Here is a 14,863-nt window from a genome sequence, read left to right as displayed (position 1 = left end):
CTGGAATCCACTGAAATATGGAATAAAAATAGAAATACGAGATAGAAAAAAAATAAAATAATTTGCAAAAATATTCAGAAAACACTTTCTCTGGGGTTTTTTTGTCGTCGTTGTTTCATACAATTAAATATTTGCATGCTTTTTATTTATTTGCCTGTGAGAAGTACTTACACATGCTTTCTTTACTTGAAGTCATAGGAACAAATTTAGCACTAATATAAGTACATGGTTATTGTCACTAATTTCAAAGGGTTTTTTGCTACCTGTATCTGGCATATTCTTTCAGTGATCTTAAAGAAACGTATTGCATAATGACTTCCTCCAGTCGATCATAAACGTCTCAGGGAAAAAAGTGATCTATGAAAATCAGCAAGAAGAGCAGCAGAATTAAAATATAGCATGAGAAGGACATTTCCAACCTCACTGCTAAGGTAAGCGTTGTGCCATAGGGTTGTACCTCTTTATGCCAGCACTTCAATGTGGCCTCGCCTCCAGCCTGGCACGGCGAAGGGGCTGAGGGCCACATTTCGGGGCTGAGGGCCGCGTTTCGGACCTGCGGACAGCTCATGAGCCCCGGGTGACCATGAGGTCCTTCCACCATGCCTCTTCAAAAATGACCCCTTCCTCCTGTAAAGTTTAGCTTTTGGGTTTCCATACAAGCTATGGATAGCTTGCTTTGCTAGTGCCAGTCATTGTAAGGCTATTGGTACCAAAGCAGTGTTTAAAACCAAAACAAATCTTAATGTTTGTACTGAGTTATATTAGTGGTTCTGTCTTCAAAACAGAGAACCCATATTCTGTCATCATCTAGAAGTCCCCAAAACTACCACTTCTAGCAATGCCGCTGAAAAGTGCCTGATCAGATTCTTAAACAGGCAAGCAATGATGATACTGTAACCATAATGATGCTGCTAATGCAAGCATGACATAGCCATTGATGCTGTGTAACCAATCACAATGGACAGCCTATTGCACTAAATGTTGCAACAGTAAATCAGTATCAAAAGTAGATAAAATAACACGTAAAAGGTATGCTTAAGGTCTGGTTCTTCCAAGATTTTTCTGTGGTAATGTGTATGAAGTTTTGGTTACCTTTTTTTCATCTTATTTTGAAAGTAAAGCAGGTAGTAGGCTGAATGGAAAATAATCTCTGGTTTTTGCATTAAAGAAATATTATTAAAAAAATACTTTCTGCTCAAGTAAATCAATAATGGGGACCACGAGAAGGTCTACTTTCCCCAGGGCCACGGATCTGTCTTTTTCATTTGTTATTTTTTTCAAATCAGACTATAAATTGCTCTGTCTTCTCCTTCAGCCTAGTGGATAAATTCTGAGATTTCCTACACCATTGTTCTGATGGGTTTCTTCAACTCTGTACATGAACAAACTACCCAGGACCCTGCTGCAAAACTTAATGCTGCCATATCCGTGTGCTGAGCTAATATGTGGTACTTGTCTTTGGTGTTTCGCCATTGCTAAGAGCACAAAGAGTTCTCTTCAGTAACTAAACTGGGATTGCAGATCATTAGATTGGGTTTCCATCTCTGTTTCTCTTTCCAAGACAGCAGACTGCTGGAAAAAGACACTGAAAGCAAGACAGGATTAAACCATCCATTCTTCCTCATAAGGAACTATATTGCTATATTATAAGCTAGGGGTGGTCAATCTTTCAGCAAATTCTTCTGATTCCTCTGACAGAATCGGTGGCTCAGCAATCAGCCTCCAACCTCCTGAACTCGTGGTGCTTTCCACTGTTTCATCTTTTCGATGGGACTAGTTGCACAATTTGTCCTAATAAACAGTGATAAACAAAATAGCCCTGCAAAAGGAAAAATACTCCATGCTTTTACTGGCATAAAAAACTATTAACATGGTCTTTAACATCACGGAAAAAAAGCAGCAAAACAAAGAAAAAATGTCAAGGGTATTTTACTCATGCATCCAATACATTATTGCCTTAGGTAAGTATAATTTTGCAAGGCTGCATGATGATGAGACAGGAAGCAAAGAAAACCACATCCTCTTTGAAATTCCTAGGAGAAGACCTTTGCTTCCCCAGTGGGGTTGTTACCTACCTGAAGAAATACTCTGGTTTTAGCTTGGTTTTTTTGTTGGGTTTTTTTGTTTCTTTGTTTTTTTAAAGTTGGCAAGGGTCACTACTAATTAGTTATGATGTTTACTAACTAGAACCTAATGTTTTTGTGTTTTTTTCTGTATATCAGTTGGGAGGAATAATGAATCCTATTTCTCTTACAATGTTATCAAAGTAATTGCCAAAGAGTTTGAGAAATTGCCTCATGAGGACATAAGCACCTTCAGAAATGGAAACACTGGGCTGAGACGATACAGGGAGACTGATATGAAGTGTCTAGGGGTTGGTTTGCTGGACTTCATTTTCATTCTAGGAACTGCATTTCCCTCACAGGCAGTTTTTGGTCATTTTTTTCATGAAAACCTTTTCCCTTTGATACACACGCATATTGGAAAACGATGTTATCTGCAGATTTCATCGTGTAAATACATCAGCAGAATTTTGGCTGAGATTAATACCAGAGGTATTGAGCTGCACTTTACACAGAAAATGCCTAATGGCAGACTAGATGTTCATACATAACCATATACCACACCCTGTTTTTCAGATTGTCGCATGAAGATCAAACTCATAAAGAGATATTCAAAGAGGGTGAATGGATAAATGTCTCCCTGAAACAACAACAGAGATGCATCAAAGCACACAAAAGAAAATGCCTTTTCAAATGTAGGCAACTGAAAATTAACTGTCTTCATTTTTATATAACATTGAACTATAAAGTTCAGTTAGAGCTTAATGAGGGCGCTGATAAATCAACTCCGTAATGCCATATTTTCCTGCCCAGTTGCAGGCCAAAAAAAAAAAAAAAAAAAAAAAAAAGAGACAGTAGGCTTTCACCATGGTAGAAGCTAAGTGCAACACAGAAACAAGAAGTTCTTGCTGGAGCAGCGCAAGGTAATTTCCAGTGTCAGAAGCTGGACAGTCCTCACATCTTAGCAAGTTAGGGAGGAAGGCTTGTGGCAAGCTGATGAACAAAATACTGGGTCAAGAGAGCCACTAGTGGCCAAGTTGAAACGGAATTCTTGTTCCAGGAAAAGAGGGAGATAATCAGGGGGGAGAGCGGGAGAGAAGCAGAGGGAGAGAAAGAACAGGCATGAGAGTCTTGAGATACAAGACTTCAGGTCAAAAAAAAAGACTTGAAACACACCAGCCATCGAGTAACTCTCTTCGGGTGGTCCTCTCTTGCCTAGCCCAGGCTGCACCACCAGATGGCCCCATATGACCTTGGATGAACAATTAGTTACTCGCTTCAAAGACACGTGGCGTTTAAATCTATCTAATTTCCAAGGGTGCTAGCTGCCAAAAAGAAAAAAAAAAAACGTCCAAAAGTCTGGCCGTACGAGGCTGGAGAGTTTGAACAGCTCCAGGTTCAAAAGCTTGGATTAGGATCTATGTCTCGAGTCCTGGGATGTTTGGATGCAGTATCATGGTTCACTCTTAAAAAACACAAGAGGTGGTGCACTAGCACAAGGGTGACATTGAATTCACAGTACAAAAGGGAATGTAATATGTGACATCCCTGAGTTCATGCTTTCAATCTATGCAGCACGTGTAAAGTCACAGGATTGCACCCGGCTTTGGGCATCGTGCTTCAGGAGAGGTGGAGACCACCTGGAACTGGAGAGAATTCAAAGGAGAGCAGCAAAGATGAACAAAAGTTCTGCGACACATAGCCAGCGTGCAAAGCCTGAAAAAAATGGCTTGCTAAGCTGTTTGATGAAGAGCTTTGTCGGCCAGTTGCAGGCAGCTGCTGGCATTGTGGGCAGGGCCCTGAGTTAAAATTAGGAAGTTCAGCAGGGAGCTAGGACTCTGGTGCCGTGAGCCAGCAAATGAGAGGTAACAAATCCTGGAACCGACAGTCTCTTGAGGACCCCTTCAGGTTCATTTTCTAAGACGTCTAGGAGATTTCTTTGCAGGGGAATTAACAATTACACGTATCAGCGGAAAAGCACTGAATGCTAATTTCAACACATGCAGGAATTCCACCAAAAACTTTTCTAGAAAAGATGAAGCACGGAGTATCTGGCATCCCAGGCCTTTTGACAGGGGTAGGTCAGATGAATGTAAGCTTATTATAGAGCAGAACTTAAAAGACAAGGAGTCCTTGATGAACCAGTGTTTATTGTGATCAGCCCCACTTCCAGGTGCAGCAGTGTTGGGCTGCAGTCCCCAGGCTTCTTGTTCCAAACACTTAATTTCTGGCCCTCACTGGTGTCCCAAAGGTTCTTGCACACTTCAGCAAGAGGATTCAACTCGGACTTCCCAGTTCTCCTCTTCCAGGTGCAAGGTGTTGTGGAGACCTCTGCTAGCTCTTCATTTCTCAAGGGGAGGAAAACACCATCGTTATACCTAGTAGATAAGCACTACAAGTCAAAAGTGCAGTTCTTCTAATCTCTCATCTGTACTGTTGGAGCCAAGCATTTCATGAATATACTCTCATAGATGCTTGAATTACCGCTGTGGTACTTTGCAGGATCTGTATTCTCTCCTGCCTATGACCACTTGAAATCTCCAGGCTGGACAATCCTGAGCTCACAGCCCTTGAGGCATTCTTGCTGGTCAGTGTGCACAGGATACACCTGTCCCACAGATAAAGGACTGTGATTTTCCCAAAACTCAACAGCCACAGCAACCAAATCCTACTTTTCTTTTCAGACTAGATCATTAACCCTGGAAGTGAAAAATTTTGATCTAGAGTCCTCTTTAGCTTTAATTCAAATGTGGAAAGCACTCCCCATACATAGCTATAGCATAAGCCACGTTCACTCCTCTGACAGGTTGATGTAATGCTGTGTAAGCATCCAAATCAGCTTGCTTCTGCATACCTGTATCAAAAAGTGTTGCCATGCTTTTCAGAGTTCGTGTTCTCCCGCCCTGGAGGAATGTCCTGTGGAAGTCTCCATAGTCATATAGGACCATGAAGCACTGCGGTACAGCCCTGTAAAATATTACGAACGACTGAACAGTACATCCCTTCCTTGCTTTCAGATAGAGATGCACACATTGGCTATGCCTTATCCTGAGGGAGAGAGCAGGAAATATTCATTGATGTATTAATTTGTTTATATATTTTACCCTTCAAACACTACAAGATCATTATAATCAATAACGACTCCTTCTCCTTCAATGATAAATTTAAATTGTTAATTGTTACTGCACGGTGTTGTGTGTGTGTCCAAGTTATGGGGCCTTCTAGGTAGGCCTGATTAGACCTTTGCCTTACAGTGTGCTGCCCTGAAAGACAGAAAAATATTCTAAACTCACAAAATCCCAGGTTTACTAGAACACAAATTAGGGAAAAAATAAAGCAAAGCAAACGGGAATTGCAATACATATATGCAATACATAATACTCTTTACTAAAGCTGCAAGACAAATTCATATAAAGAATTTATAGAACAGTTTACATATGAAATAAGTGATTAAAACAGCTATTCCGGAGCTATTTTTTGTGTATGTTATTACAATTTTAGAGAGACTAAATACTCTCATCAACTCCTAAACCTGCAGTTTGCAGAATGTGGCAGCCAAATCTGTTTCAGATACAAACAAAACCCTAAAACCTGAGTAGAATGAAAAGCCTTGGCAGAGGCTGTAACAAATGCCTGACACGTAGCACACGGTCAGCTGCCAGCAGTGAGACAGGGTACTCCCGAGAGTCCTACGCCACGTAAACCACAGCAACAGGAACTTAGGGAACAAATCAAATTCTGACACGGTATACAGCTAAGTGGGTGTCTGGCTCTGCACAGCAACAAAGAATATTACGACAAATAAAAGCATCATTGTGACCCTTGTTTAAAATTACAAAACCCAAAGGGCTCTCTCTACCTGTAGCAATAGTTGCTGTGCAGCAAGACCCCAAAAAAGCCAAACCCATAATCTCAGCCTTCCAGATAGGAATCTAATAAATAAAAGACCAAAAAATGTACGATTCAGTTACTGAATACCAAAAATCTTCAGGATAATAATTTGTTTATATTAATTTGATTGATTTTCCCCCGTCTTTGTTTCCTACCTATGCTGTCTTTCTGGAACAGGACGGACCTAGAATCAATTGTTTAATGTTCTTAATGTTTAATGTTAAAGCCAGGTGGATTCTCTCCCAACTTCACCACTCTACTTTTCCATGCTTATCAAAAGCTAAAAGTCTCAAGGGGCTCCTTTACCATGTAGGCACCCCTGGGGACAAGTCTTAACAAAGCTCTGGGGGTAAACAAAATTTAACCCTGCAGAGAATGACGGCCCCTCATGAGAGAGGGTTTCCTGTCTCTTTTGGTTTATAATTAACAGGGGCCTCAGACCTGATGTCGATGATCCCAAAATTAGCTTTCTCCCTTACCCACTAAACCTATCTGAATGGAAGATGAGTTTATTTTTAGGGGGGGAAATGCCTTCAAAACAGCCCTCACTTTATATTCACATCTCACCCTGTAGTAATATCTCACTCGCGGAGCAGGTGCTTGAACAACTTTCTCACACAAAAAGCCTTCTTACAATAGTTGCAATACATCCAGCAGCATGCACCTGGCAACAACCTGTGCCTGAATAAGTCAGCATCTGCAGCACCTGTTTGGTGGCCCCTAACTGTGGGAACTCAGCAGGAGTCCATACGTGCAGTTCAGGTGAATACTGAGCAGGGATCTGGGAAAAAAGGGGGGGGACAATGCAATCAAATGAGGTGGGAGTCGGGATATTAGTCATAGATTTGTAGGTAAAAAGCTTTCCCCGTACTTCTGCTAAATCATAGAAATATAAACTAAATATATGCCTAGCTGGCTTTGGGTACTCGTGCGAAGTTCTGCTCTGAGCTCCAGTAATGGCTGAACTGTTGTACCTTTGGTGGGACACCACGAATGATGTATAATCTCGTTAACAATGTCTCTACAGGGTGGGATGATGAGACTTTTTGAGAAAGCCCTTTCATCTTGCTAAGCTTTGGTACATCTCCAGAAGAAGCTACAAGAAGGATCCCGGAGGTATAAAGAAAGTGTTCTAGTAGTTGTGAGCAAAGGTGAGGCATACATGGGTAGTGCTGAAACGGTGTTGAGCCGGTTCCTTCTCACAGACCTGATCCTGTGATGTATCACTCATTTTTGATCTCTTGATTCATTGGAATTTTAGTCTCAGTATACTGACTGAGATTTATGATCATCTGATCTTTTTCTTTAAAAATAGTTCTTACTAGAAGCGGCATTGTAACTGCACACCTGTGTACATTCGATACCTGGTCGAAACTTCCAAGAGGACTTCCTGAAATTTCAGACACTTCTATCAGGTAAATTCTCTGCCTGTTTTGATTTTATTTGGTTTATATTAATTTATGTAAGTTATATAATTTAATAACTTTTTGTTTTATACTAAAGCATGACCTAGCATATAATGCTGGAGGGGAGGGAGATAAGAAGTGCTGTGACAGGGAGAAATCACAGAGCATTGCTGTCTTTTCCTTTTCTTGTTTCCTTTTTCCTTTTCCTTTTCTTGTTCTACCTCTATGACAGACAAGCCAAGAAAACTGGAGATTGTAGAGCTACAAGATCTTGATGTATTAAAAGTCTGAATGCAGAAACAGAATCACCTTCTAGCTGTGAGCCATGAGGGCTGCCGTTTGTTCGATGCCCAATGACTTGCACGGGTGATGTTTCCTCTTCTTTCCCTTGGCCAGAGGACACTTCTGCAGAGCAGCAAACACTCAAAGTTTCACTGCTCACCCTTTTCTTCTGTGGACACCTTTTATTCTGTTCACAGCTGTCCTGCTTTGGGAAGTTCTCTGAACAAGAAACCACTAATCACAGTTTACCTGTTAAGACTCACATTCAAAACTGTACAAAAAATTAGGACTCCTTACAGGCAGAATCATCACTTTTAAGTGGAGGAAACGTCTGCTTCAAGAAACAACTAGTGACGTGGTCTCCATTGCTGACATACACTGATCAACTATCAGATCTGTTATACTTTCACGAAGAAAGTGTGATGTCTGTGGATACATATCCTGAAAGGATGTGTGTGTGGATATCCATGAGAACGGGAAAATTCTCTCTTATTTCCTCACTGCTGATAGACAGATTTGTGGGAAAGCTGCAAGCTTGACTTTGCAAGATTTTTTTGTTTCTCTTCCTTTCCCCGCTTAGCTCCATCTTTTCTCCAAACTGGAATACTCATTAGTATTTGCTAATTCTTTCAATTCTTTAAAAGTCCGGTGAAACAGCTTTATATTAATGTACCAAAGCAGAGCCAAATGGTTTTGTATTTATTGTCTAATAGTGTGTGGCCTATGTTATGATTTGATGGAACAGCTCCGAGTCTTTTTTTTTTTTAAACAGATGTTATTGAGAAGCATGAACAAATACATTAACATGTTGACTCACTACAGTTTATTACGGTAACTAGAAGTGAAACATAGCAATGATCATGTCATAGGCATATAACAATAAATCAGAAGCTTAATTATGGCAACGCCTACACCTTCTAAGCCACCCTGGAGCCTGAGCCCTGAGTCACACCATGCCACACCACCTCTGCCCCTGCTCCCAACTGCAAGCACCCACTTTCCTCCCAGGAAAACATCACCTAGACTTAGCACCCAAAGGAAAGAAGCTCCACTGGTGGTTCTTCTCTAGGCAAAGGCAGGTGGGAGGCCAGCTCAGCTTAGAGGCTTTGTTCTGGACAGTACACCTGTAGGGAAGACAGTACAGGAAATCTCTCTCCCAGGCCATGAAGAAACATTCATCTTATCATTTTCATCATAAAGTTTACAGGTGTCTTGCAGTTCTTGTGGGCTGTCTAGGACAAAGTCCATAGCCTTCATCAACTTTTATTACGTTACAATATCAGGAATGAAATAACAGTAAGCCCTTTCATTGGTGAACTTACAATGCTGTTCAGTGGAATGAGCCTTGGGGTTCACTTGGGGAATAAACAAGGCGATAGAGTTTATGGGCAACGGTCAGTCGCTCACACGTTAGGAAATACGTTAGGATCAGAGTTTTCTGCAAGCGTTGCTGCTTGACAGCTATTGCTAAAATATACAGCCAACTCAATGCAAGTACTAAAGACCTTGCATTTTTCTCCTGCAGACCCATTTTTTGAGCTCAGCCCAAACTTCCACGCCCATCTTTGCAAGCTGTGAAAGCTTTTTACAACATATAGCAAGTTGCCATTGTTTTCATTAACTCTTGAAACATATTGCAGAGCTCTTACATACTCCTGCACCACTGCACAGCAGCTCCTGGCGGGGGGGCTGTGGGTGTTAGGGAGTATTCTCAAGCTCACAGAAATGGAAAGGCAGTAAATTGGGCTGATTATTAAAAGATGCCTGCAGGGGAATGTTACAAGATCCTTTATAAGGTAATGTCCGTTTTTTCTATTTTCCAACAGCTATCAAACCATTGTTCTCATTTTGTTAGTGTTGGTAATGCACAATTTATACCATTCTTGTATGACACTGTTTCCTAAAACTGTTGTTATATGTGCACACATGCACACACATGTCCTCTGCAGTTTTTTGTGCTGAGACCCACGCCAGCCAAACAGCATTACAGCAGCCAGTGGTTCCAGGTGATGTGCTACTTACAGTTTGCTATAGGCAAACGTCAAATCTGAAAGTCCATCGTGAATAGTTACAGCGATTTTTCTGCATCAATAGATAGTGTCTGCCTTCTGTTACTGACTAGTACTTGTGATGAATGAATTAGCCATCCGTTTTCTGTCACCACTGTAGGAAGAATATGTGATCCTGTGTAAAAAAGGAAGTAAGAATAGAAAGCCACTCACATCTAACAGCAAGAAACTGGAGGAGAGTGTTAACACTAGAGTGCTGATAGCAAAGACACCTATCAAGCTCTGCCAGTATAATTTCTTCAGAGTTTTCCTAGGCTGGCTGATGGTGCCAGAAAATTAAAGTATCTTTGCTGAAGCTTATAGCTCTGGAGGGATCTATCATGTAGAAGCAAGTTATGAAGCAAATCTTATTCCCCTCTTCCTCTGCATGGTCTGGCAAAGAAAGTAGGAGAAGCACATAGCTGGAGATGGCTCTGATTCAGGAAAGAGCCAGAGAGAGAGACTGCATCCCTCTGCATAGCCTTAACTTTGATGGGAGTCATTTCCAGCTTCCTCTGCCTCAGCACAATTAAACAGTAAAAAAAATCCACATGAACTACAGGGTTGCCAGGGTGGCATGAGGAATCCAGTGTCGGGGGATAGTAGGACTGTGGGGACACCAAATATGGTGGTGGTGAGGGTAAGATCCAGAACCATGAATCACTCCGCATAAAATCACAAGCTATTTAAAAAAAAAAAAATGTTTTGCTGTTCTTGCTTGGTCTTCTCACGTTGGAACTCTCCCTGTGCCAAAGCTGCCCCATTTATAGAATAGTCAGCCATGCAAGAGCTGCCAGATGTACTGAACGGTAGTCCTGGCTTTGTGTACCATCTGCCGTCAAGGAGGGACACAGAGAGCTTCTTCCTCTGCCTCCTCCTGTCACCATGGTCTCATCAGTGCCTCCAGGTGATATCCAGTATATCAGTGCATCTTCCCTCTGGAGTAGACCACCCTTGCATCCCACTCCCTGCACTGGGAGCTCTCTTCACAACCCTCATGACTCAAATCCTATTGCATCCATTTTTCCTAGTCCCCTTTTCCCTCTCCCTTGGCCATGCTGCTGGCAGTGATTGCTATACAGATTGGTGGCTGCAGTGTGATTAAGTTATTTTGTCTCTGTTCTCTTCTATGACATGAGAAGCTGTGAGCCAGCTTTGGATCCAAGACTAGCCTGCCAGCCTTTGTACATTTGCAGGTATAGCTGATAGGGACTAAGTGCATTTGAGACATTTTCAAGTTAGCTCCTGAGAGACTGACATCCCCTAAAGGTGGTGCTAATGCTCATGATTAATTTCTAAAACATGCTGCAATTAATATGGTCACAAATTAATTTGCCATATGACTAGGCAATAGATTTTCAAAACAATAGGTCAAGTCTTGTACTTAATCTAGTAGCAGTTATAGAACCCTCAGTGATCTAAACCCAAAGGCACCTAGGAATATAAGTGGGTAATGGTTTGAGTTGCTTCTCCCACATGCTTCATTGCTCCCCTCACCATTAATTACACAATTTATTTGCACTCAGTCTCCTGTGAGTTGAGAAAGCAACAGGTAGAACAAATGTATTATATGAGGTTACCCAGCTCCACGTAAGTGCCATGGCTCAGGTAAATCCCAAGCACTCACGGACTCCAGCAGGCACAAATGGGGAAAGCCCAAACATTGTCCCCTCTTCTGCTGACTGGCCAGAATAGATGAGAGTCACCTTTCCACTGAGATTTTAGATCCTGCACCACCCTGGTTGTACAGTTTAGAAGGTACCTCTAACTACTTCTCTAAAAAAAGATACATTTTTCAGACCTTCCCTCTTACATCAGACCATAATGCCCACAAAGGTGGTGACAAGAGTTTGCAAAGTCACCATGAACACCAGACCTGCTCATCAGAAGATTTTGAAGAGATATAAGGGAAACCCTGGCTGGATTGCTGCCAACTATACTGCTTGAGGGATGAGGCTGATGGGCTGTGGTGAGAGCACTGCCAGAGGGGAATATAATCAGGCATTAAGTTCTGTGTAATGCAGCTTCAAGTATCTGAAGTTATTTGCTCCTTTCCTACGGGATTCATGATTGAGGCTCTTGCAGACAGAGAGCCATTTGCCTCTAAAGCAGATTATTTATTGCTTCATATTTCTTTTTCTAATAAAAATTTAAAATCACTTATATAAAGAAATGGTGTTCTAAAAATATTCATTGTGAAAAAAAACATTCTTCATCCTTCCCCTATCTCTTACCAACAGACCAAAATCTATCCTTTATAAGCAGTCTTTAAGAAACAAACATATGCCATTAATGATCAACAGGAAGACAATAATTTCATATAGGTAAATTACTGTACAGTACCACAGATCATGGCAGGGATTTGTTATAAGAGTGCTTAGGATGATAAAGCATGTCTGCAAACACCAGTAAAATCTCAGCAGCAGTCACCAACCCACCTATCAAGCACCTGTGAGGACAAGTTCATCCCATTTTGTACAAAGGAAACTGTTTTTTGTTTAACCTACATTAGTCATTCAGGGAAAAATAATCCTCATATTTCATAGTATAGTTGAACAAGAAAAAATCCATTTGATACAATTTTTTTATCTTCTCAATTTGTTCTGAGTTCAGTTGTCTGAGATACTCCAAGGTGATATCACCATTAGTTCGTTTCTCTGAGTTATACCTCTTCAAGCTGGGGTAGTGCAGGCTCTCTGGTGCTCCAATGACCTTCAGAACATGCTCAGAATCTGACCCAAGAGTTTCATACTTACCCAGAATATCATAGTGAATGTTGCAAGGATCACAGAGCAGAAACATTGGTTTCCAGTGAATGTCAAGAGTATTTGGTGGTTTTGCTATAATGAAGTCGACAAACTCCTGGAAACTCACTTTTTCAGAAGAATTTTTGTTTTTCCTGAACATTGTCCTAATCGCATTAGCGACAGTGATACTGTAGAATGGCTCAGAGTGCAGAAGTTTGTCTCTGTAAGCTGAAACCAGCCGTTCCAAGGGATGTCTGGTGAACATCACTTTGGTGTAATTGTTCAGAAATTCCTTTTGTACGGCAGGAGGGTAAGCCACCAGCCTTTTGATCAGTGAGGTCTGGTGGATGTGGTCATGCTCAATTTCAGAAGCTTCTGCATTCAAGTCTGCTTGGAGAAGAAAAATAGTTCTCTTCCAATTGGAGCAGCCTACCTTGGGCACCTCACAGTAGATAAATTTATGTTTGTGCTCCACAAAGAGCTGGTTTGCAACATGAGAACCCGATTTGCTTCTTAAATTAAGAAGGTTGTTCTTCAGGCAGACAGAAGCCAGTGTGTTTTTGCGATCATTTTGAATTGCCAGCCAATCTTCAGTGGGATCAGGAAAAGCACCTGCAACCAAGGAAGAAACTTTTAGTGTGAAATAGACTTATGTAAGTCTCTTTCTGTGTGACAACCATAGCACTCAAACTATCTCCCTGCATACAAAAACTAATGAAGATGCTAAAATACATTTTTTGTTTACTGTCACCGGATTCCACTATGGCAAACGTGCAATAAACTACCCTGCTTAGTGAAAAGTTTGTTAAAATGAAAACTTTCAACAGGTTAGCAATATTACTCTAAGCAAGACAGATGTTCTAACACTTCTAACGTCAATTGGTTTTTGTCATGCTCTTCCTCTCATACATTGCTAAGATAGCTATCACAGTGACAGGGCCTTGGATATTTTCATAGTGTTGTTTATCATTTAGGCTCCATAGTTACTTTCTAACACATTTGGGAAAGGTGTCTCTGGTTCTAGAAAACATTAAGTCTTTCTGTTGGTAAATTCTTTACTCACCTGTTAGGTTTTTTTGTCTCTTACAGAAAAACCCCAAAAGAAATATCCCAAAAATAAAATTTGGGAGAAGGAAAACTAACACTTTCTGGTTCATATTATTTTCACAGGAAGGAGGGTGACGTGATCTCTAAAGTGGAAATGTGCCTCTCTGTCAACAAGGAAAGATAATACAAGTTAGATTTTGCATGACTGATATAACAAAGATAACATGGTATTCTCTTACAGAATTTATGATAGCAGAAAGGCCTTTCAAGCCCTATAAAAACAGGCTTTGCTAATATGTAAAAATTCTCCTATGAAAAAGACTCACCACAATTATACTGTTAAACCAAACAGACAAACGATAGGACCATTTCAAAGTATTACAAAATTCTCCCCTTTCTCAGAACAATGAACTGTGTGTGAGCAAATATTCACAGACTCATAGAATAGAATCATAGAACGCTTTGGATTGGAAGGGACCTTTACAGGTCATCTAGTCCAACCCCCCTGCAATGAACAGGGACATCTTTAACTAGATCAGGCTGCTCAGAGCCCCATCCATTGGCCTTGAATGTTTCCAGGGATGGAGCCTCCACTACCTCTCTGGGCAACCTGTGCCAGTGCCTCACCACCCTCATTGTAAAAAATTTCTTAAATCCAGTCTAAATCTGCCCTCCCTTAGTTTAAAACCATTGTTCCTTGTCCTGTCACAACAGGCCTTGCTAAAAAGTCTGTCCCCGTCTTTCCTATAGGCCCCCTTTAAGTACTGGAAGGCTGCTATAAGGTCTCCCTGGAGCCTTCTCCAGGCTGACAACCCCAACTCTCTCAGCCTGTCCTTGTAGGAGAGGTGCTCCAGCCCTTGGATCATTTTCATGGCCCTCCTCTGGACCCGCCCCAACAGGTCCATGTCCTTCCTGTGCTGAGGGCTCCAGAGCTGGACACAGTACTCCACGTGGGGTCTCACCAGAGCAGAGCAGAGGAGCAGAATCACCTCCCTCAACCTGCTGGCCACGCTTCTTTTGATGCAGCCCAGGATACGGTTGGCTTTCTGGGCTGTGAGCACACATTGTCGGCTCATGTCCAGCTTTTCACCCACCAGTACCCCCAAGTCCTTCTCAGCAGGGCTGCTCTCAATCACATCATCCCCCAGCCTGTATTGAAACTGAGGATATTCCTCCCTTCTCATTTAAAGCTGGCGTTCCTGCTAGGCAAACTCATCTATCCCTTCACATTGTGTAACAATAACCTCATTTAGGATTACAGAGATGTATTTTTTTTTTAAATAATCTTACTTCTTGGAGTCTGGTTGTACAAAGTTTTCTGTAACCTGCAACAAGCCTATCTGCAAGCCTACAATCCATTTAGGATGAGATTCTTCCCA

The 14,863-nt window shown here is 41.5% G+C and overlaps 1 protein-coding gene across 1 annotated transcript; it reads right to left on the bottom strand.

The window, feature by feature from the left end:
- Nucleotides 1-12,071: 12,071 nt before the first annotated feature.
- LOC142409732 (carbohydrate sulfotransferase 9-like) lies at nucleotides 12,072-13,594 on the bottom strand. Its single transcript, XM_075501496.1, has 2 exons — nucleotides 13,501-13,594; nucleotides 12,072-13,049 (listed from the first exon to the last, which is right to left on the bottom strand). The coding sequence occupies exons 1-2, from the start codon at nucleotides 13,592-13,594 to the stop codon at nucleotides 12,199-12,201; spliced, it is 945 nt and encodes a 314-aa protein (XP_075357611.1). The 3' UTR covers nucleotides 12,072-12,198.
- Nucleotides 13,595-14,863: the final 1,269 nt, after the last annotated feature.

This window comes from Mycteria americana, chromosome 5 (genome assembly GCF_035582795.1).
Source record: "Mycteria americana isolate JAX WOST 10 ecotype Jacksonville Zoo and Gardens chromosome 5, USCA_MyAme_1.0, whole genome shotgun sequence".
NCBI classification, from domain to species: Eukaryota; Metazoa; Chordata; class Aves; order Ciconiiformes; family Ciconiidae; genus Mycteria; species Mycteria americana.
The sequence above is the reverse complement of the archived record's forward strand: the minus strand, read 5'-3'. Positions and strand labels throughout refer to the sequence as shown.

Coding starts and splice junctions, on each gene's coding strand:
- LOC142409732 (XM_075501496.1), bottom strand. CDS start 13,594: ATGAACCAGAAAGTGTTAGTTTTCCTTCTCCCAAATTTTATTTTTGGG. Junction 13,050..13,500: donor GAGACAAAAAAACCTAACAG/GTGAGTAAAGAA, acceptor CCTTGGTTGCAG/GTGCTTTTCCTGATCCCACT.